We start from the raw sequence: 23,916 nt of genomic DNA on the forward strand, positions 1-23,916 counted from the left end.
GCTACCCCAGAATGGTGGCTGTGACTTTAACCATCACATGGGGCTTTAACCACCCCTGTGCTGTGACTTCAGCCATCACAGAGGGCTTTAACCATCCCTGTGCTGTGACTTTAACCATCACATGGAGCTTCCCCCGTGCTTCCTGTGGGGAACACTGACCAGAGTAGCCTACGGTGCCACCAAGGAGCCAATGGCAGTGACAATTATACCAAAGCACAGGGCTGGGGGAACAGGTGCTGCTCCCACTCCATGCACACATGGGAAATGTGGGAGCCACAGCTTCTGGTTTCTGTCCTGCCCAGCTCTTTCTGTGACTAAGGGTGAGTCTGGGAGGACTGGGAGCTGCTCCTTCCACCCCAGCTGCACTGGAGAGCCAGAGCACAGGAGCTCAGCAGGATCCATTTCCACGTGGCCTCTTCTGCTGCTCCCTGCAGAATCAAAGGAGTTCTGGGACAAGGGAAGAGTTGTTTTCAGTGTGACCCAGCCCTTTCAGGCTTGTGTTCAGTGCAGCCTCCAGGCTTGAGGAGCTGAGGTACCTGATGAGCATCACATCCTGCAGTGCTGCTGGGTGACATCCACAGATGCAAATACCTTTGGCTGTGTCTCCGCTGAGAGGTCTCGGGGTTCCAAAGGGAGAAAATTGTCAGCTCTGGGTTTCTCTGAGCTGGGCAGTGCTGTCTGGGTCACCAGGGGAGCTCAGGAGAGGATTCCATCTGCTCAGAGAGTGCACAGCCAGGGCACCAGGTCCTGCTCACTGTGCAGAGCCCAAGGGCAGGGACAGGTGAGCTCTGGGTACCCTCAGCACTGGCAATCAGACTGCACAGCTTGTCCCCAGGCACTGCTAGGCTTGGGGGTGAGCTGTGAGAGGCCACTGGGCTTTCTGGATCTGAACCAGGGGTGAAAAACTCTCACATCCCATTCCACATCCCTCAGGCTGTGCAGCCCCACTTCAAACCCTTCAAAGCTCATTTTAGGGATAGCTTAGTACACGTCTCTAGCTTTTCTTGCAGGTTTGAAGGGGGAAACAAACATCCCACACAGTGGCCACAAAGCTGCACAGAGAGGGGAACAGCTGGGGGTTAATCCTGGCGCATGAGACACAGGAGAGGTTGGGGCAGGTCTCAACAAGGGACCCCTCCAGTCATGGGGAAGGAGGAGAAGGCTGTGCCCCTGAAAAATCTCCCTGATTGGAGAACAGGACGTGTCAGCTCAGGGAGAGCAAAAGGGACCCAAATTTCCTTGAAGCTGCAGAGGAGAAAGGGGAGAAAGGGAAAAGAAACAGCCAGGACAAACATATTCTTAGAGGGAGAAAAGCCAGGAAAAGTGAACAGTGACACGCACACAAAAAAGGAAAATACAAATCCTTGGCCCCTCTCCCCACCCCTGCCCCTCTAGTGCCCCTCTCTGAACCTGCACAGCTCAAACTGCAATTGCCAGGAGAATTTCAGAGCTCCCCCCCAGTCTGGCAGCTGCACAAAGGTCTCCTCTCCCTCAGCCAAGAAATTTCCATATTGACACAAGAACTCCACTCACTTACTTGCACGACAGCTGATTAATGCCCTCGATGTAGTAGCACACCCCTCCATTGACACAATAGGACTTGGCTGTTTCGTTGCATTTTCTGGCATGCCCGGACCAGGAGGAGAGAGTTGTGGTTACTGCAAGGGAAAACAAAAACACACACACAAAAAGGAGACATTGTTATTTCCTTTGTTTGGCAATTCTGCTTCCTTAGATGATTTTCTACGAGTTTATTTGCCAAAGTAAAAACCCCAGAGCTACAAACCTCAGCCTGTGCCTGCAGACCCACCTTCAGGTCCCAGGGCTGCAACTTGACCCTTCCTTTCCCAGCAAAAGGGGCCAAGTGAGTGAGGAGGTGAAGACTCATCATCTTCTAAGCAGCCACAATGTAGTACAAAATCTTTTTTTTGGCAAGCTGTAGGGAAATGCCCCTTTCCCACTGTCCTTGGCCCTCCCTCATGCTGGGAATGCTGTGCCAGGAGGCAAGCAGGGCTCAGGAAAGAAAGGAACTGCAGAGTCACAGAGTCGCAGTGATGTGCTGTGAGGCCTGAGCACCTCAGGACACTGGAGCCAGGCCCAGAGGTGCTGCAGGGCACTTTGCATTGCTCCACACCTCTGCCAGCTGAGTTTTCAGAGGCAGAACCAGGTCTGGCACAAGCAGGAACATCTCCATGAACAGGGCTCCATCCCTGTCCTCTCCTGAGCATTTCTCTGTCCTGCCACAGCTGGGCTGCCCCAACAGCCCCAGCCAAGTGCAGCAGGAGAAGCCAGCCAGCCCCAGCTCGTGCTGAGGCAGGCAGCCAACATTACTCCAGTCTCCCAGGTGCTTTTCCAAATCTAAACTTCTTTCTAGAGAAAACCTTTACAAAAGGTTTCTAGACAAAAGCTGTCCTGTAAGTGACAAGAAAACCTGCAGAATTTCACTGTAATTCCTGTCTCTGAGAGACTCTGATAAATGTACAGACTAAAGCAGAGTCTCCAAAGGTAAAACAAAGGCTGCCAGGAAGGAAAAAATCAGTTGTTAGAGCACTGATACAGATTACAGGAGGTGAGCAGCTCTGGGGAATGCAGACCCATCTTCACATAAATCTAACGAGTGCTGGGCACTAAAAAGCATGGATTTGTTACAACTGAATACTTAACCTCATTACAAACAGTCCCCTTTCCTGGACTACCCACCTTCCTCAGACCCTATCACAGTTACACCTCCAGCAGTGGCTACTGCCTGCTTTGCAGCACATTTTATGCTGTAGCCAAAGCTTCTGAGGAGATATTCTCTTCCATCCTGTTTTCCAAAGGATGAATGAGCCTCCTGGAGAGGTTTGTGACACCATCACTGAGACTGCATCCTCACCGACACAGGACTTAAGGAAGAAAGCTTTGACCAGAGCCAGGCAGAGCCCCAGGAGGAGCAGCAGGATGAGCCATGGGCTGTGCCAGAGGGAGCCAGGGCTGCTCCCATTCCTTGGGCAGCCCCTGTGCCCACCCCACCTCTGCAGGGGCTGCAGCACACACACCAGAGCCAAGGCTTCATTCCCAGCTCCTTTGGGAACATCTGGGCTCCCAGCACCTTGTGAAGCCTCTCACATGTGGGTGATGCTTGGCACTCAGGTTTGTTCTGCCTCTCACACGTCTGGGACTCTCTGCAGGGTCTGTGGGGTCCAGAGGAGATTCCCTCTGGGCTGTGCCCACCTGGAGCACCCACACTGTCTCCTGAGCACGGCTCAGTCCCTGCTCTGTCCTGTGCCCTGTCCCAGCCATTGTCTGCCATTCCCATGGATGCCTCCCACTGGCTGACAGGCCAGAGCTATTTCCATGCCTTGCCTTGAATAACCATTGCCTCTGGCTCTGTCTTTTCACAGCTATCCAGGGCACAGCAAGCTGTCCCAAAGTGCTCTGCTAAGGAGACATGGAAAACACTCCAGCAGAGAGCCAGAGTGCTCACAGCCCTGGGACAGCAGCTGCTCCCTCAGGGCACGTCCTGCAGCCAGCTGGGAGCCAAATGTGGACAGCAGGGTGCTCACACTGCAGCAGAGTTTGGTTTGACCAAGCCTCCAGTGAAACCCTTTCAAAAATCTGAATCCCACACTTCTGCAGGAAATTCAGCACTCCCTTCCAGTTAAGATTAATGGTAACTAAAAGCCAAAGCCATTATGAGTCTGTGTAATTTATCTGAGGAATGCAGACTCATTATACAGACAAGACTTTATAATTTATACCTTTACAAGATAGTAGCACATTTCTACTCAGGAGAGGAGAGCTGTGGGTCTCTGATAAGTGTGGGTCTGTGCAAGTGCACCATTGGATCAGGGAGCACTGAAACTTCATCAGCCCAAGAGCTGGTGCAAATTGAAAGGCACAGGGATGAAAAACAAGCACAGGCTGCAGGGAGCTGTCACCTTTGCAACCATCAAACACAGCACTTGGTAGCAAGCAAAACGATCCATCTGGCAAAGTCTCACATCATAAACCCTAAAGAGAATGGTTTTGGAGCAAACCTTGCCACAGCAAGAGAGGGGCAGAGAGGGAGAACTGAAAACAGAGCCCAGAAACCTCCCCATAGGAAACACCCTAGATACAAAGACACCCAACCCACCAAGAAAGGTGGATGGGAAGATGCAGTGCTGTGTGATGTGATACAGGAGGATCACAGTGCTCATCAGCCAGAGACTGCATGGGATCTTCATCCCATAAAAACAGTTTTGTCCCTTTTAAACAGGTAAAAAAGATCTTGACATGATTGAGGCTTGGGCATGTTGGGCACTTCTAAGGGAGGGCTATCAGTAGAGCTGTGCCTGTCAGGGAAATACATGGTTGGGAAATACTGCAGGAAAATACATGAGTGATCTCTCTACTAGAAGCATCTTTCTAATGTCATTATCCTTTCAACCCTGTTTCCTGCAAGTACCTTGCCTTTTATCCCAAAGAAGCACAAAGTGTTTTAAAACTGAGCCATGGAATCGCCTCACTCCAGTGCATTTGTCAGCACAGAGATGTGGCAAAGGCTACAGAGAGAGGCAGTTCCTTGTTGAGAGGAGAGCATCAGGAAATGAGGCCATTCCAGACTGTAACACTGCTCAAGCCAAAGCCCTGTCTTGGCCCCAACAGTGGCAAAGCTTACAAAAGAAGATCAGTGATAATTTTCCTGAGCCCCTGCAGGATGGGCAGCACAGAGACAATCCAAGGCAGCCTCAGTGTTGTCACATTTAGTGGTCTTTGCTGGATACTTCCACCAACAAGTTAATTGCTGTTTGAATAAATCTGATCTTGTAGCACCCACAATATTTGTGACAACTATGAACACAGTGTGTAAAGCCACATCCCCATTTTGATATTTTTAACCTACCCTTTTCTGGCCTTTGTATTAGAAAAAACTACTCGTTATCCCCATTTGTTTCCCCTGTGCTACCTGTGGCATCACAGGCACAGCCAGCATCTCCCTCCCTAGCTGGGAAGCAATGATCTCTATTTATTCTTTTTTTGGGTCATCCCTGGTTCTGTTTTTCTCTTTGGAAATAGTGAGACCATACTGCACACATGATATTTATGGGATATTTATTCCAGTCATAGAAATTCCTAATTTTTTTTTTTTTTTGAGGTTTGGTGCACCAAATACAGATCTGTCTCTCTTATAACCTGAAATCTCACTGCTGGGTGGGGTAACACATATTCTAGAGCCTTCCAAGGTGCCTGATCTGGGATTTCACATCCATGAGAGCAACAATTCAGGGAGCAAGGATGGAGAGACCTGCCAAGCTCCATGGGAGGACAAAGGGAAGCAAAATGTCTCACTTAGGGAATGGTAACTGTGCCTGGGTTGAAGCGTGGCCCTCGGACACCACGTGGCTGCAGATCACACACAGCACCTCAGAGCAAGAGGCCAAGGGAGATTTCAGTGGGTTTCCAGCACACTGGTGGGATCATTCCCAGGTTCACAAGTTCCTTTGTGTTTAGCTCTATTCCCCATCAGCCTGGACCAACACTTTAACCACTGCATGGCTGGTGCAGAGTCATCTGGGATGTTGGACCTTGGTGTTGAAGTGAACCTCACACACAGTTTATTTACAGCTCTGTGCCAAACACCGTGCCTGCTGATCCACAGCACAATTACTCCCCACAGCTATTTCACATTAACTGCTCTACAACAGCAGGCAGATTTTACCCCCTGTTGGCTGGTGTGGCAGAATAAGTCCTTCATTCAGCCTCCAACACAACTCCATCTATCCCAAATGACTCGGAAAGTTGTGAAATTGCTGAGATGAGTGCAGAACTGAATAAGCAAGGGAGCAGTTCTGGGTGGTAGCAGGGTGGAACAGCACTCATGAAGGCAGTGGGACATGATAAGGGAGCTATGCAGTGACACCAGTCATGAACCAAGAACCTCCCCAGGTACTTCAACAAATTAAAAGCAGAAAACCACGAGTGTGCACGAGGCAAGCAAGTGGTGACGTTTCCTTCTGACCAGGGGGAATAAGCAAGGTGCCCCTGAGATCCACAGTGGCAAACTGGTCAGAAAGGCCCTCAGGGTGGGAGAAGGGCTGGAGCAGCTCAGCCATCAGCAGGTCAGACCTCAGCTGGTCTTCAGCCCAGCACTGAGAACAAAGCAGGAGGGAGGGAGGAGGTGAGGACAAAGAAGAGAGAGGAATAATGAGGTGAAGAAAAGAGGTGAGGACAGGGAAGAGAGGGTTGGCTCTTGATGATGTGTTTGTGAATGATCTGCAGCCACATTTTATTGTTGCTGCCCCAGCCAGTGAGGACAGAGCAGCATAAACACATGGCAGATTCAGAGCACTGGAGTCATTCACAGAGTCTGTTTTCCACCACATGCCTCAGTTATTCTGGACTATCATCAATGGCAGGGCAGCAGAGAAGAGAGCCAGGGGCAGTGACTGTGCCAGGTGGACTTCCCTGCACACAGCCCATCTACGCAGAAAGGCCATTAATGATTGTGCAGGGATTCTTACACAATTCCTGCCATGCACGTCATCTCACCTTTGCAGGCAGCTCACCAGCCTGTTCCCAGAAGCCTGGTGAAACCCTCCCCCTGCAAAGAGTTAATTAATGCAGCTTGGACTATAAATTATAGTTAATTTTTCACGAGCTACAGCTACTGTCGAGGAGAGCAGGGAGACAGCGATGGTTTCGCCGCTCCTTTTCTTCTTTATAAATAACTTTGGCTGGTGGGTTCATAGAGCACAGACACTTTATTCTCTCAATATTTAGACATTCAGTTAGACAGATGAACTCAGCTGGTTGGGGAGTGTATACAGATTGCCTGCTCTGTATATGCCTCATGTACTTACTGATAAAACACAGAATGGCTGAGGTTCCTCTCAGCAGAGTTCATCCAACTGCTTGTTAGAAGAACATGGATGAGAAGGTGTCTGGCCAAGATATTCCTCAGTTGTAGGGCTGTAATCCTGGTGTGAGCCACACTAAATCCATGATTTACACTGATTAATACATGGAGGGGCTGGTGATCCTCACCATTCCCTCTGTAGCAGATTTCTGTGTGTCTGATACGACACCTCCTCCTGCAATAAACCTGAGCCCAGCCTGGATGCTCCCCTCTGTTATCTGTACATGAAATCAGAAGGGCCTGTGCACACTGGGTTTTGCCTGACAGGAGACTGGGGACTCTGGAGCTCATAAAAATTCTGCTCCTGTGTGTTTATTCATTTGGAAATGACCAAATATTTACCCCTGCATTTTATTGAAATAGATCCTGCTGGAATCATGTTTCCAGTTCCTGAGGGGATCATTAGGATCAATAGCTGCACGCTAGAAGCTCATCCCAAGATACAAATACCAGACTGCAAGGCACTCATCTTGGAGCATCAGATGCTGCTGATCAAAACAGCACAGGTTGCATCCCCCACCTCTCCCATCTGCCCGGTTCAGGGGTTTCACTAAGAAACAAGTTTAAATGTTTCTGAGCACCCAGGGGCTGCCTGTTTCCATGGGACAGGCAGTTATTGCAGGAGCAAAGTCCTGTGTTATTGCCAAGCTTCAGGCTGCTCCTCTGGAACGATCTCTGCAGCTTTACGAGGGAGCCCTTCCTATGCTCTGCTCTACCACAGGGCTCTGAAAATGCACATGACAGCAGTGCAGCATTTCATTTTCCCAAATCCCCAGCATCAATTGTAATAGCAGCAACATGATACTTCAATGAGGGGATTTGTTCAGCAACCTAAAAATCCTCTCACAGAGCCAATGCCAGCATGAAAGCTTCGCAGGCAGGGCAGCTGAAGCCCAAGAAGTGAAGCAACACACCAGGATCCCAGGATGGAGCCAGAAGAGCAGATCCCCTGGTCCGCAGCCCAGTTCTAAAGGCTAGGCTCAGCCTCAGTGCTCCCAGGGACACCAGCTCCCACCCCACACTTATCCTGCCCCTCTTTGCCTTTAGAGTCTTTACAGCACATCTCGAGTGGCAGCTGCGTGCTTAAAAAATACAGTGTGCAAAATGAGCAGTGAGCAGGATGGGGCAGCTGCCAGGCACCACAGAGCTCTCTGCAGAGTGGCAGTGAGATCTCCACACTCAGTGAGATCCCCACACTCACCTCAAGGCTCCGTGCCTGCGTGCGTGCAGGTTCCGCTCAATTACAGCCCCACCTCCAGCAACGTGGGTGAAATTATCCCAGCAAAGACCACACCAGCATTTATTTTTAGTCTGATATTGAAAACTGCTCTGTTCACATGGCCAGACTTGTGTCTGCTCTGCCTGTGCTCCGGGCTGGCTGGACACCCTTCACCTTCAAGCCCAGAGCTCTGTGCTCACACCTGGGGGCTCCAGGAGGGCTCAGTGGCCTCAGGCTGGAGGGGCCAGGGACTGACCAGATGAGATTTCACATCCATGAGAGCAACTATTCAGGGAGCAAGGATGGAGAGACCTGCCAAGCTCCATGGGAGGACAAAGGGAAGCAAAATGTCTCACTTAGGGAATGGTAACTGTGCCTGGGTTGAAGCGTGGCCCTCGGACACCACGTGGCTGCAGATCACACACAGCACCTCAGAGCAAGAGGCCAAGGGAGATCTCAGTGGGTTTCCAGCACACTGGTGGGGTCATTCCCAGATTCAGAAGTTCCTTTGTGTTTAGCTCTATTCCCCATCAGCCTGGACCAACACTTTAACAACTACATGGCTGGTGCGGAGTCATCTGGGATGTTGGACCTTGGTGAAGTGAACCTCACACACAGTTTATTTACAGCTGTGCAGGTACAGACCTGCTCAGCCATCAGCAGGTCAGACCTCCAGCTGGTCTTCAGTCTCAGCACTGAGAACAAAGCAGGAGGGAGGGAGGAGGTGATGACAAAGAAGAGAAAGGACTGAAGAGGTGAAGAAAAGAGGGGAGAAAGACCAGCAAGGTCACAGTCAGGTCTGCCATGATCACCCAGTAAAGGCCAGGCCAGACTGGATTTGAGAGCAGGTTTGGGGTGTTGGTTGAACCATAACCACATGGCACAAGTTCCTGTGGGGCGTGGAGCTCACAAAGCACAGCACAGCCACTGCAGTCATGCAAGAACATCAGGCCAAGCTCACCTGGGACAGTGAGGAGAACATTTTCCAACACTCGGCCACGCTGGGCAGCAGGGAAGGGATTAAACTGGAGGGGATTGCCTCAATGGCTCTGCACCAATGAGGCTACAAACAGCCCAATGGCATCACCAGGATGACAGCTATGAAATCTGTGGGCCCAAACTGGTGTGTGGAGAGTTAGATTTAATTGGAGAAAAAAGGAATGTTTCAGCTACCCTTCCCACAGGGGTCTCTAGAGGGACTCTGGGGAGGGCTTGTGATGCCCAGCAAATGAAACAAAGGCCCCAAAACCAAACCTAGAGAGCCCAGCTTTCATTCAGGTGCTCCATATCACCCCCCAATGCTCCTGCTCCCAGCACAGCTCAGCTCTGCCTGCTCTGCTGTTTCTCCTGTGACCCCGAGCCTCTCTCTGCTGCAGAGCACCCTCAGCCAAGGGCACTGAGAGCCCACAGAGGCTGATACAGCTCTCAGCAGGCACTCACCCAGCTCCAGAGTGAGCCAGGAGCACGAGCAGAGTCCAGCAATGATCCACATGCTGGTTTAGAGCACCTGCCCACCACTGGCACAGCCTCCTGCACCCTGACAGCATCCAAACCACGCTTCCTCCACCTGGCCTGTGTTCTCTCCTACCCTCAGGGCTTCACCTGCTTGTTGAAGTCAAGGGAAGGAGCTAGAGAAGAGCTCAACAGCAGAAAACAAGCACAAGGGATTACCTGACCTTCTCAGAGACTTCAAACTTTATCTCACCTTTGTAAAATTAAACGTTGAGAGGGTTTCACTAGCTCTGTCCTGCATAACCCTTCCATCTCAGAATGCTCTCCAGATTTCTCTGGCCCTTCTTCCATTTCTGCCTCCATCAGAATGCTCTAAATGTCAGCACTGGTTCCTATCCTGTTTACCCAACATGTGCACAGACTCCTGAGCCTTGTTTAGCTGCCTCATGCTGCTCTGTGACAGGATCACGTTGCCATTCTGGGCTCTCTGATGTTGAAATGAGCAGAAAGGACCTTCCTGTCAGGGCACAGGATCGAGTTTCCACACCCCTGCAAGTTCCTGCCTGTGAGCTGAGCCACTGTGGCCACCCAACTGCACAGGCTCAGCCTGTGACAAGCACAAAACAAAGTCTCATTTAACATTTTCACCACCAATAAGGCTACTGAAGCACAAATGAAGCTGAGTGGAACCTCCTGCTATTCACAAACCAGGTACTGGGGGCATCAGTGTTTAAAATCCAGCAAGTGATTTACAAGATTTCAGTGAAACAGCAAGAGTAGGGACAACCTACAGGTGAGTCTGAATATAGATATTGAAAAGAAATGCAAGACTTTTACAAGAATGAGATACTTGTCTGCTCTCCAGATCATCCCACCCCACATCTTCATCACCTCCCCATATGCTGTGCACAACACATGCAATTCTCTGATACAACATCCATCACCACTAATATCAGAGAGATTCTGAGTTTTTCAGATAACACTTGAGAGATATTGCAAAAAAGGAATGTGAAGGGAAAAGTGAGATACAGCTTTAACTGTGGGGACTTTGCCATCTCTTCCCATCATTAGGAAAAACAAAGAATGTGATGATGCACCCACAGAGCAAAGAAATTTTCCAAAAGGGGAAATTTCTGAGTGTCCTTTCTGAGTTTTGGCTTTTAAGAAAATAAAATTAATCTAATATGATGCAAATAAGTAGCATGGATCTCCTCTGGTGAAAGCAAAGGGAAAATCCTGGGGAAGGATGGTGTGGCCATGGCATTAATGATACTGCATCTCAGCTTGGCATCCCTAGTGCAGTGCAAGGCTAAGCACTACAAAGAGCACAATTTAAATGCAGTTTTCTAATCAGAAAAGCTTTTAAAGAATACCTGGCCAGTGCCTGCTGTGGCTGCAATCAGATTTCCTTTAAATTCATAAAAGACTGAGCTTTCAAAGGAGGAAACATCCCCATAAAATCTGCAGAGCAGAACTGCCAACAGGGAGGCACAGCCAGCTGTGCTCTCGGCTCTGGGCATCTGCAGCTGGGATGGAAGCACACAAAAATAAAAATCCCTGCCTGCTCCTGCCTTCCCAGGGCTTTTGCCAGGATCCTGGTGGCTCCCAGTGGGGAGAGACCCCCTGACACAGACCAAACACCCTCCACCAGGAATTGCTGAGCCAATATCCAGGCACCAGGATTCTAATCTACACTTGTATCCCCTCCTTGGTTTTTATTGCTCTGTGCCCATTTTCTACTGCTTTTGGGACAACTGAGTAGGAGGGAATGCTAAAAAGCATTTCAGCCACAATAAATCAAATTAAGGATTTGGGGAAATCTGTTCTTGCTTTCTGGAGACTCAGGAAAAAATGGGATGGCAGGGCGTGGATGGATTTTCTGCAATTTTCTCATTACCTATGCTTAGAAGACTCATGTCTTTTTTCTTGTACTTGCTACAGTTTTGGTTTGATCAACTATACTCAAAAAGCCCTGACCCAAACACAAAAACAAAGTGATAAAAGAAAACCCTGTTAAATCAAAGGCCATAACTAGCACATCTTGCAAATACCAATAACTCCATGTACTGAAAGAGCTGGGAGTGCTTGAACTTCAGCTGCAATTTTAGGTATCATGTTCTTCAAGCTGCCATTGCAATAGTTATCAAATTCTCCCTCTTCAAGATAGACACCAGCAAAATAAATCAGATTTTTTTTAAAGATCTAGGGAAAGAAAGGCCAGTGGCTTTGGGAAAAATCAGACAGAAGGAGTGATTAAAGAAGATTCCAGGAGGCAATAAAGCATTTATGCAAAATGTCTTATAATAGCAAACAAATCAGGGGAAAGCAGCTGTATGGGGGGGTGGGGGAGAGGTACTTACACTCTTCTTCCATAACAACTATTTTAGTTTCTGAGGCTGGTAAGACTTGTGGTGCTTTCGTTGTTCCTGGGGAAATTAAGGTAAGAAAGTAGTGAACAAAATAATCTCCTTTGAGCAGAGCAGGGTGGGCTTAGCTACTGTGGGGAGGAGCAGAGGGGCAGGTGCTGCTGGGGGCACAGCTGGGGCTGCCAAGGTGTCAGTGCAGCTTTGGGCAGGCATTGATTGGGGTGCCAGAGGCAGGACAAGCAGTGTCCCTGCAGGGGATGGCACAGGGCACCGTGTCCCCTCGCTGGGAAGGGCCTCGTGTCACAATAAAGAGGCAGAGATGGCTCAGGGCTCACCTGGCAGGAGATGAGTGAAAATGTGGGAGGTTTCCTTAGCCCTGATGGCCACAAGAGTGCAAAGATGGGATGGCAGGATGTGGTAGTGGGGAAAATGTGAGGTTTAAGAAGAGGTGGGGTTTTCTGAAGAGCCTCCATCCCACGTGAAGTCCTGCAGCACAAATGAATGCTTGGACCAGAGGTGGAGGAACAGGAAAGAGATGAAGCAAGGACCCCGGGATTAGGGGAGGCAAGCACAGGGAGTTATTTCTTCTTTTTGAAGGATACTGGGAACCCCAATGCCCACAGAATGCTCTGCTCAACCCTGCTGGCAGCACCAGCGCCTCTGGGAAGGTCCCTCACACCCTCTGGATGCACAAAGGAGGAAGCCCCAGGAGCCTGACCACCCTGCCAGACCACCACAAAGAGCCAGAAGCAGAAAGAATTTCTTGAACTTGATTTTCTCTGCAGTGTTTGATAAGGGGCAGGACAATTGAGGAGATGCCTAAAAATTTTCTGAGGAAAAAAAGAATCTGAAACAGTCCCACCTCAACTGTGCCCTCATGGCCATGAGATATCAACATTAGACTATTCAATGATGAGAACTGGGAAATGGGATATTTTTCTAAGAAAGCATCTAATTTACTTCAAAGTCATAAAATCTGCAATATATTGCAGTATATTTTGACTAAGTCCAGAAGCATTTCCTCAGAAATTAACGCCCTCACAAAGTTTCTCAATGCAAAAGCATTTATTTCTGAGCTGGGAGTTTTGTGGAAATGCTGGAATTGTAGAGGAGGGCTGAGGGGAGGGTTTGGCTGAGGGGCATTTCCTAAGTGCCAAGGGGTCTCTGCTCTGCAGCCACTCTCTCTAAAGATGTGATGGTTTGGGTGACTTGCAGCAGATCTGTATGGCTGAAAAGCTGCTTTTCTGAAACGGAAAAGTGGTGTTGGAATAGAGCAAAGAGCACTTTGCAATGGAAGCCACAACAGGAGCAGTGCTAAGGATCCTGGGGAAGAAGAAACAGGGGACACCACACATGTGGATTCAGGTGCCCTGAGGAGTTTTGTACTTAAAGGTGTCACAGAAGAAGTGAGGAAAGCTTGCCAGGCCCCAGGAAGGCTGAGCAGTGATGGGACAGGAATACTCCAGGAGAGCATGAGCCTGCATTGTGGGGAAGGCTGCTTAACTCTGGGTAGCTGCAGGGGAAAGAGGAAAAAAGAGTGGTGAAAAGAACTGGAAAAAGGAGTGCGAGGGCCACAAAAGCCTCCAGGGATCAGCATCACCTGGGCTGCCCTCGCAGGGGCTCAGATGGGCCTGCTGCCCTGGCAGGTGCTCTGCAAAGAACAGCAAGGTGTGCCTGCAGCTGAGCAGCAAGCCAAGGGCCCAGTGGCAAGGCTGAGAGCATGGATCATCCAGGCAGGGAACCCACCAGATTCACAGAGAGATCTTTGTGTGCCTTTCATGGGTTTTTGGGTCTTAGCACATTTCTGGGCAGCTCAGGAGTGAGCCCATCCCTGCTGGGAGGGTCCTTGTGACACAGGGTGGCTTCCTGAGCACCCTGGCAGGTGCTGCCTGCCCTGCAGTGGCCAGGTGTGCATTTACCAGGTGTGCAATTCCCTGTGTGCATTTCCCTGTGTGCATTTCCTGTGTGCATTTCCCTGCTGTGCAATTCCCTGTGTGCATTTCCCTGTGTGCATTTCCCTGCTGTGCATTTACCAGGTGTGCATTTCCCAGCTGTGCACTTCCCTGCTGTGCATTTCCCTATGTGCATTTCCCTGTGTGCATTTCTCTGCTGTGCATTAACCTGTGTGCATTTCCCTGTATGCATTTCCCTGCTGTGCATTTACCTGCTGTGCATTTCCCTGCTGTGCATTTACCAGGTGTGCATTTCCCGGTGTGCATTTACCAGGTGTGCATTTCCCGGTGTGCATTTACCAGGTGTGCATTTCCCTGTGTGCATTTCCTTGCTGTGCATTAACCTGTGTGCATTTACCTGCTGTGCATTTCCCTGCTGTGCGTTTACCAGGTGTGCATTTACCAGGTGTGCAGGTCAGGGCCCTGCTGCAGGCACTGCTCAACCTCTCTCCTCCTCTTGTGAGAAGGGTGCAGGTGCTGGGGAAGGGGCAGCAGAGGAGCATCAGGGCTCTGATGGCTGCACAGGGGGAAGGGAGGTTGCACATGCAGCTCCCATCACACAGGAGCAGTTTATGTGGTGTGGGACAGCCAGAGAGTGAGGCAAGAAATATAAAAGGAGAGCACTGCCTCAGTTTCTTACTGGGGACACCTTTGCTATCAGAATTGGAAATAACCCCAGCAGAGCAGCAGGGCTGAGTTTACAGATACGGAGGATGAAGGCAGGGAGGTGTGAGCAAGGGTGGCCTTCCTGCAGACCCTGCCAGCACTGGGACTGAGCAGGCAGGGGGAGGCTGTGTGATGCTGCAGCTTCACAGAACAAAAGATTCAGGATGGCACACACGCTGAAGTAAGAGAGAAAATACTGTCAGAAAGCAGCAGGAGCAAGATACCTTCCGTCACACTGGGATGAGACCAAAATCCTGGATCCCAGCAAAGGCTGCAGAGCCCAGCTCACAGCCCAGGCTGCCACAGTGCCCCTTGTGAATGGCAGGAGGAAGAGCTTAGGAAATACAGTCACCCCCTCCCAGCTGTGCCCTCCCAGCTTCTGGCAGCCACTGTAGGGACTTTCTGAGCCGGAGGGTGCATCCAAACCAGCGTGTTAAGCAATATAATTATTATGACCAAGATAATAATAAAACCACCTAACCTCAGACTCCATCCGCTGAGCTCTAAGAGATGGAGCACACATTCTAGGATGAAAACCAGAAGCAACTTCACTCATCACAAAGCTATGGTCTAATTACTTGTCTTCTGGTGAGTTTTGCTTCTCAGAAATTCTTTAAAAAATGAAAACATCAAGCCCACCAGCTTTCTTTCCTCCTTACCCCTTTTTTTTAAAAAAAATACATCGTCTGTAAGTTTATTTAAAATGTAAATTAACCACATTGCCAGTGATAGATAACAAAGATAAACATTTATGCTAAGCTGCATTTTTCTTATCTCCCAAGATTATTTTACTCGATATCCTGAAAGCATGAAACAAAATACAAGACAGACCATGAGCAGAACCTTTCTGTGGAATGGCAGACAGCTCAAGACATTTGCTGGCTTCTTCACTTACCACTTTTCACATTCAGGCTGCCTTTGGCGGTGTCTTTCCCTAAAATGTTCTCAGCTTCGCAGCTGTACTCCCCAGCATCTTCAAGCTTCACCTTGTTGAACTGCAGTCTGGAAATCTTTCTGTTGAAAAGTACAGCAGACATTTCTTACTCCATTGCTGAACAACCTCATGAAGTGACAGCCATTCCTGGCCCTGGAGGGTCACCCCTGCTTGACAGGATGGGCTACCTGAGCTTGTTGAATAACCTGGATAGGATTTGGACAAGTCCCTTCCCAGGATTTGCCAGGTGAACACCTCCCTCTGAACCCACTGCTCTGAGCCTGCTGTGTGCTTTGGTCTGACACCTGCTCTCATTCACACAGAAAGTCTCATGAGGAGCTGAGGCCCAGAGTCCCAGCACTACAGCACAGGCTTTCCACACTGGAAAAGAGCCAATTTACTGATGGACAGTGGGATCTGCCTGCCAGACAGAGATGTGGAGAGGAGATGCCTGCTCTGCACCTTCCTCAGCAGTCAGGGATGCTGAGCAGTCAGTGCTCCACCAGCTGCATTCACGCAAACACCCACAGCACCCAGGGGGACTCGTCCCTCACCACCCTGCACATCCACTCCCTGGGGTTTGCCCTGGACATATCACTGACAGCTTCAGCTCGACCTAAAAAAAGGGCAGACACCTTGCGTCCCCAAAATCCACACTCCAATGGACTACAGATGTGTGGCTGAGATGCACACACTCATCTGAGCAGCCAGATGTGCCTTGAAAGAGCAGGAGAGGGTGGGCGTGACAACTGCCCGTGCCACTTCACAGCCTGTGTCACCTCCCAGCCTTGTGTCACTTCCCAGCCTGAGAGAAGAGAGGGGTAGAGAGGATGAGAGGGTAAGAGAGTAAAAAAGGTAAGAGAGTAAAAGGGGCAAGAGAGCGAGGTTCCCGTTACAATACAATAAATCTTCTGTGCTGAATATTCTAATTCTCACTAACCAATCTAGTACATGATACAAATCCTATAGCATTTACATACAGTCTATAAGAATCATTACATTACCATACTGTGTTACTTTTTAAACCCTAAAAACGACTCTTTGGGCCCCTTCTGCCAAGCTGTAGGGTCTGCTCTGACCCTTGGGCCTGTCTGCAAGCACAGGGTATTGTTTCATCAAAAGGGGATTACCTTCAGCCAGCCATGCCATTGTTTTCCAGTTGTTCAGTAACTAAGGTATCTCAAAGCTTGCTTTCATTTCAATCTCGCTTATAGTTTCTATTTTCTTAAAATCTTTTGCCAGGCAATCATATTTATAAGGCTTTCCTGTTTCATCTTCCCCAACACCAGCCCGTGCCCCTCCACGGGAGAGGCAGATCTCTGCTGCAGAGCTCTGTGGTGCTGCTGAAGGAGCATCGCCTTTCCCACTGGCTGTGACTCATTCTCTGGGATGGCTCTGACTAACAGGCAAAACCTTTTGTTGCCCAGTTTAACAGCAATCTATAGGAGCCTTCAACACACGCTGAGTGCCACTCATGAGACCACAGTGGGACTCCCACATGAGACCCTCTGGTTTTCTACATTTTCTTCCATTTTAGCCATCTTATCACAACCCACCCTGTCTGCTCTTCTCGTGAGAACATCTCTGTTTGCTTTCCACCCCAGGCTTTTACCTCAGGTCTGTGTCACTTTATTTAGAGACTTGGAAGCACTGCCAGCTTTAGAAAGAGGTCCCAGTGGCCAATGTTGCTGAAGGCAAATATAATTCCATTTATGTGGAAAATAACCATCAGCCTCGGACATAGCTGCAATGTTCCACGTGTCATCCGAGAAGGACTTTTCTATGGGATGTGCAAATCATTGTCCATAGGAAGCCCTTCACAGAAGCACACTGGCATCTTTTTAACACCCTGACAAGCTGTTCTCCTGGGAGGCACGGCGCAAGGACACAGCAGGAACATCTCACTAGTTATATTGGTAAATTAAAAGCACTTGGAGACGACTTGGTAGAGCTCCCAGGAAACAGGCGCTGCCCTGTTTTACAGGATGCGGTCAAGGGCTCAATTGCATGAGCTGGGGCCACATGTGGAGCAATTTCTAAATGGATGTTGACAGTATGCAAAGACCTCTTGAATCCCTCCGACTGTAGGTCTCCCCCAATCCATTTGTGCAACACATTCCAACATGGGAGCCTGAATAAGAGGGGGGATTCTGCCTTGAATCACCGCATAACACCTTTCTCTGAGTGTTCTCAAGTCTCTGAGCACAGCCTGTGACAGCCCTGGGCATGGTGGCCCTCACTGCTGTTCTGCTCTGGAGCCAGGTAATGCACCAGAGAGAGGCATTTAAGGACATTTAAGGGCACCCACTGCCTGTTGCTGCCCTGTGCCTGTTGGTTCCTGCACCTTTCTGGGAGGCTCAAAGGGTGCCTGGGCTCTGCTGGGCTGCAGCACCTTGTTCAGGAGCATGTTCCCCACTCCCTCCATAGAGGAAAATGTGGAAATGCTCATCAAAAGAGTGAGATGGCTCCAGAATGCAGCTCCAAGCCTGCTCCCAGCCCAGCCATTACTTTCTCCCAGCTGTCTCAACCCTCTCTGCCAGAATACACCATTTGTTTCACAAAGCAGGCTGCAGTGCAGGCAGCACATGCTGAAAGCAGCTTGGAAGAGCAAGGCTCTAACTCAGAGTCCATAGAAAACACCAGCCTGGCACATCAGCACGCTGGGGCTCTCTGCCAGGGCAGAGCTGAGAGCATCAATGGACATGCTGCCTTCAGCTGCCAGAGCACAGATGTTCTAATGATCATTGGCTGCATGGCAATCTCAGTCCACAGCACATTTCACCAGGTGGAACGACTGGAAAAATCCACTACTGCATTAGAATATCACCTAGGTATGTGATTTTTTACAGATAAGGGGGTGTAAGTCCCAAAGATGTGAGTTAGGGAGTGGCAAAAAAGGACCCACACTTGACAGACTCAGCTCCAGCAAGAGGGTGAGAGACATTTGGTCTTTTACCTGAAACTGGAGAGGAATGTGAGCAGAATAAAGAGTGATGTTGGCATTTGGAGCATAGCAACATCAAGGTGAAACCAAAGGGGATTACTTTGTTTTAATGCACAAGACTTGTACTGTCAAAAGATCTTATTTTTGCCATCACAATTGGTTGAAATTATTCTGTACTGGAAGATCCCCTTGAAAAATCAAGATTTTTTTCTTGCCCTTCATAGCCCAGGCCAATGGTGTGGCCCCTCTTGGTCTCCACACTGTGCTGTGTAATGTCTGGTGAGACTCAGGGGAAAGAAGATGAAGGTTGGAGATCTGGATCCCCTTTCATGTGGAGCATAAATGCAAAGAGAATTTCCCCATCCTAACCAGCACTGAAACAGCCAGAGAGCTATTTTGCCTCACAGCATTAACCATGGGCCTTTTAATTAACATGGATAATCCTGTGCACTGGAAGAACTGAGCTGAAGGATGTCAGATGGACAAGTCCTCACCTGATCTGTGTGTGGCAAGGGTGACCACTCTGGTTCTGCTCTATTTTACTTTCTCCAAGTGCTCCTGAAATATCCCAAAACTCCATTGGAAATCATCATTTCCAAGCTGTGTTCCTCCCGCTGCTGTCCCCAGGGGCAGGTACTTGGCTCTCCTGAGGGCTGATTTCACAGCCACACCAAGGAGTGGCCTCCAAGGAGTTACTGTGGGCCCAGGGGTGTGGGATGAAGGCTCCTGGGGACAGCAGCCCTGGGAGAGCCCCACGTGTGCGTTCACAAGGGTGCCTGGCTGCCAGACCATGCCATTCTTCTGGAGGAGGGCTCTGCCCCGGGCTGTTTGCTCAGTGAAAGGGCCAGGGTCACTGACAGATCCCATCATTTCGCTGCAGTGCAACTCTGTTGACATCTCTTTACTCCAGGGGAAAATGTGCCTCATTGTCTTGCCTGACCCTCAGCACATATGACTTAGCCACGCACTAATTATCTCCTGTAGTGCCAGTGGAGGGATGAGCCACGGGGAATGTGCTGTCTGCAGGCTCTGAGGGATAGGATTCACAAGGAGACCTTCAGCCTGGCCAAAAGAAGATCCCCCAAAATACCTTTCTGGCCAAGAGAAAAGAGTCCCCCAGAGGGCAGTTTGGAGGGATGAGTAAATCACCCTCTTCAGTGCCAATCTCCAGACTACAATGGGAAACAGGGAGCTCAGCCCTTGGCCAGGACCTACACAAAGATCCTGGCAGATTCTGGCTGGGAAGGGTGTCCTCATCGGCTGTAATTTAGACATCTAAATGTGAGCTCAGGCCCTGAGGCCTGCAGTGCAGTGAGAGGAGAAGAAACAGGCCCTGCATCTGAGCCAAGGAGGAACTTCCCATGACAGCAGGCATGTTCCCACCAGCACTCTGGTCAAGCTTGAATCATTTTCCCCCTCTTACCTACTGCCAAGTGGAAATTGGGCCATCTTCCCAGGTCACCTCCTCACCAAGCCATTCCTGTCAGAGCATGGATCAGCAGAGCAGCTGCCATGAGCTGCCCCTGTGACACCTACACTGAGGGCTCCATGCTCCCTGTGTGAGTTCAGCCACTTCTGCATCCTTCTGGACAAGAATAGCTCCAGGATTACTACTGTTGCAGTGGTTTCTTAATCTTCTAAAAATAGGGGAGCTAACACATAAGTAACAAAGAAGTCAAGGAATGAGCTGGTGAAGAGAACTTGGAGACTACCCCACATGTGGCCCCAAAATTGTCAATGGAGAGCACTGCACATAGTAAACACACCTGAAACCACAGGAAAAGGAAATTCCCAAACATGACCCTTGCAAAGGACACGCTGGCTGCCCTGCTGTGGTCACCCATTAACTCCCTTCCCTCTGTTTGCAGCAGGAAGCACACTGGCATTGCCGAGAGCAGGAGTGCCAGCAATTGCTGTAACGTGCTCTGCTTGCATCCTGCCAGGGATTTAATTGGTGCCTACGTGCTGCCCTGGCACTCTCACCCAGCTGCATTTGCCCTGGAAGAGCAGGTTAATGATTGGCAAGAAGATTCAGGATATCCAGCTTACAAACCACAAGTGCTGCCCAGAAGCCATCGAGCACTGGGCAGCCCCAGTGGGGCTCTGGGGGGACACATCCATCAGCCCCAGCACTCAGTGGGTTAATTCAGGCAGAGGGAATCACTGCAATGCAAAGGTAGTGTGGGGATGGCATGGCAAAGCCATGTCTGGCAGAGCAGGAGCAGCCAGGATCATTCTGTCCTTTGCACAGCCCCTCTGATCTCTTCTGTGCCCTCCAGCTGTACTCAGCAGAGCTGGGTAGAGCTGGGCAGGGTGGCTGTGCTCAAAGTGCTTGAGGAAAACAAGTGTTTTCTGTGCTCCACAGCATCATCTGGCCAGCTCAGTATCAGCTACAGAAAGAACAAAAGGGAAAGGGGACAGAAATGCCCTCAAGCAAAGCAATCAGATAAGAGGAGTAAGGACAGGAAGGTTTGGAGTTTTCAGCTTGGCCATCATCCCTTCTCTATTTCCCTTCCTCCCCTCACACCATCTCCTGACCCACTCTGTGCTTGCCCTGCTGGGATGGTGGGGACAGGCAATGTCCTCACAGTGCCCAGGACAGCACCAGCCATCCCCTGACCCACTCTACCTGCTCTCTGCCACCCCTGTTCCCCAACATTAAAGCGCTGTTCTAACCTGAGAAGCAGATTTGCCCCTTCTGTGCTCAGCAGCGCTGTGGTCTCTCTGTGCCCAGGCTTGGGACAGGCTGATTTTAAGAGGAAGACTCTCCCAGTCCTCACTGTGCAGAGCTGACACTGACACTGGGCTCAGAGTGAGGGTGAGCTTCTGGGCTGGCCAGTGTCAACAGGAGGGGACAGGATCAATAAGTACACTCCAAAGAGCAGGGTCACTTGTGCAAGCCCCTGCAGGCTCAAAGGCAGCCAGGGGTGTTCTGCAGATGGGGACAGGTGTGGGGCAGCAGAGGCAGTGACACCACCACACCAGGGCCTGGGGTGGACTTTGTGGCTGCTGTGCTGAGAGGCAAATCCCTGTGCAATGCTGCTGCTGCTCCCTGTGCCAGCCCTGGCTGAGGCACCTGCCAGGGTGTGAGGTCAATTAAGGAGAAAAATCTGAGTTTGGGGCTCTGGCTGATGCACAGACCCAATGCCACTGCAAGGCCCTTTGTATCACTTCTGGAATTCAAGGCAATTGATCCATCCTATGAATGCCTCCTCCAACCCCAATGCCAGGATTTTAATTTCTTTGAGAAAATGTAGGTCCTGGAGCAGTGCTCTGAGGCCAGCTCCCAGCAGGTTCTTTCCCTGCTTCCTGTGATCTCATACAGGAGCAGTCCCAAGACTTCCCAGGGACTTCCCAGCACCAAATGTGGAACGGATTCCTGGCTATCCCAAAGAGTGTGTGACCTCAATACAGAGACAGAGCCCCTCAGGGTGCCCAGGTCTCACCGCCTCAGCAACCAAACCCTGAGCTGGTCATGGGGCAGGGAGGGGAAAGAGGGCCAGTGCTGCTGGGGACAAGGCACAGAGGTCTCAGTTTGGAAGTGTATTACATACTGGGTGGAGGTTGATATGCTGGGCAAATCAGAGGCAGGACTAAAACTTCAGGGACTGCCAGAAGTGGGGAGGGAGGCCTGAGAGGATCTTAAAAGCAAAGCACATAAAGTTATAAAGAATCAAGGAGGAGAGAGAGGCGCCATACCAAGAGCAGCTGTCATGGGGACAGCCCGGGACAGAGCCCAGCAATGGAGAAGAGCAGGGCCAGGCTGCAAATACTGACACCAGGAAAAAGCATTTTAGGGAACAGAGATCATGGGAAAGGGATGGCACCTTCACATGGGCAGGGAACTATTGCTCCAAACCCCTGTGAAACACCACCATGGTCATACACAGGGCGTGCAGGAGATCTAGACAAAGGTTTGGGTCTCCTCATGTCATTCTTTTCTCCCCAGGCCATTTTTCTGCAGCTGGTACATGTCACAGATCCTCAGCAGAGTCTGCTTTGTGGCAAATTCATGCCTGCAGTCTGTGATGTGCTGTGCTGGGTGAGCTGCCAGCAGCTCCAGCCCTCCTCCCCAAAGGTAAAACATTTTAACCTAAACAGGATGAATGGGATTTCAGCTCATGTCTCAGTGAAGGCCTCCACCTAATCTGTGACATTTTGCAACCGCAGTGGGCGAAGGTCTGCAGAGAGAGATTTTTATTTTGTTTTTGTAAGCAGCCAACATGGCTGGAAAAACCACACCAAATTTCAGGCACAAAAAGCTCCTTCCACCTCTAAGTTTGCAGAGCCCATCATCTGAGGCAGCCCAGCAACTGACCCTGACTTGTTAGCAGCTATAATGCAGTCAAATTTGATTAAATGTCCATCCCCTGACTCTCTCAGGAGCCCCAACTTGCAAAGTTTGTGGATTGTTTGAGCTCAAGATCCAACTGCTTCTCCTTTCAGTTCTCAAATTCCCTGGTTCAGTCCCAGGTGCATTGGCCAAGATGATGTCCATCATCTCCTCTAAAACAACAAGCAAACAAACAAAGGAGATGCTCTCCTTCACACCCCCCTCCAATAAAGTGCCTTCAGCAGCTAAAACCAAATCCCAAATATCGGAGGCTCATAATGCCATGGTGAGAGTTAGCGAGGCAGCAGCTCCCCTGGTGATTATAACAACACCGGTGCTTGAGAAGAGTCTTTGCTTCAAGGCATCTGGAATTGCTCTTGCAAGATCCATTGTCAAATGAGCTTTTTCCTTTGTTTAAAAATGTCAGCCCAAAGACCCCTGCCAGAGTGGTGGTATAGCCTGCTTGGGTTCACTCTGGCTCCCACAAGGCTTCCACAGTCCTCTTTGCCCCTCCTTGTCTCCAGGCTTAATTAGGAAATCATTTATCTTTATTGGCACTCTCTTTCCCCTGCTGCTTTGGCATTATTTTTTTTTTTTTGGCCTTCATTCCAGTGCAGTGAGCTGTACAGGGAAGACCACAGCCCCATTCATTGTGGGTGGGGAATAATCTACAAGTGGGAGCCCTACAAGGAAGACCCCAGCAATGAATCTGCTCAAGTGGCATGGCCTGAGGGACTACTGTACAGAAACAGGAGAGGAGGGCATCCCTTGGCTCCACTTACAGGCTAACAATAGGGATTCCTGGTGATACTGAAAGTAGGACACCACTCCCAGGGGATGTCATATGGTCAGCCTGTCCCAAACTGAACCGCCAACCCTCTCCAATCTAATGATACGCCTCCTTCATCACCCCAGCAGCGTCCCCTGGTAGAAGAGCACACAAAGGGAAAGGGCTGTAAGGACAGGCACAGCTTGGGGACTCCCAGGCTCCAGCTGAACCTCTGCATGTCCCAGGCTGAGCCCTGAGCATGACTTCAACAGGGAAAGGTTCTCTACGCCTCCACAAGCAAAAACTCCCAGATAGCCAGAAAGTCAAAACCCAACCTGAACTTCTTGGGAGCCTCAGTCAGACCTCAGACACACTCAGCCAAAAATGGCATCACTTTGGCA

General features: G+C 50.0%; 1 protein-coding gene across 5 annotated transcripts in view; it reads right to left on the reverse strand.

Moving 5' to 3' along the window:
- NRG2 (neuregulin 2) overlaps nt 1-23,916 on the reverse strand; it is a 158,523-nt gene that overhangs the window by 28,227 nt on the left and 106,380 nt on the right. For 3 of the 5 annotated variants that reach the window (XM_074552265.1, XM_074552263.1, XM_074552264.1), the window contains exons 3-4: nt 15,431-15,549; nt 1,538-1,658 (exon numbers count right to left, since the gene is read on the reverse strand). In XM_074552265.1, coding sequence (XP_074408366.1) covers nt 1,538-1,658; nt 15,431-15,549 — 240 coding nt within the window. Of the gene's footprint in view, nt 1-1,537; nt 1,659-11,911; nt 11,978-15,430; nt 15,550-23,916 lie in introns of all 5 variants that reach the window. The other 2 variants (XM_074552261.1, XM_074552260.1) reach the window with 1 other exon arrangement.

Source organism: Zonotrichia albicollis, chromosome 15 (genome assembly GCF_047830755.1).
Source record: "Zonotrichia albicollis isolate bZonAlb1 chromosome 15, bZonAlb1.hap1, whole genome shotgun sequence".
NCBI lineage: Eukaryota > Metazoa > Chordata > Aves > Passeriformes > Passerellidae > Zonotrichia > Zonotrichia albicollis.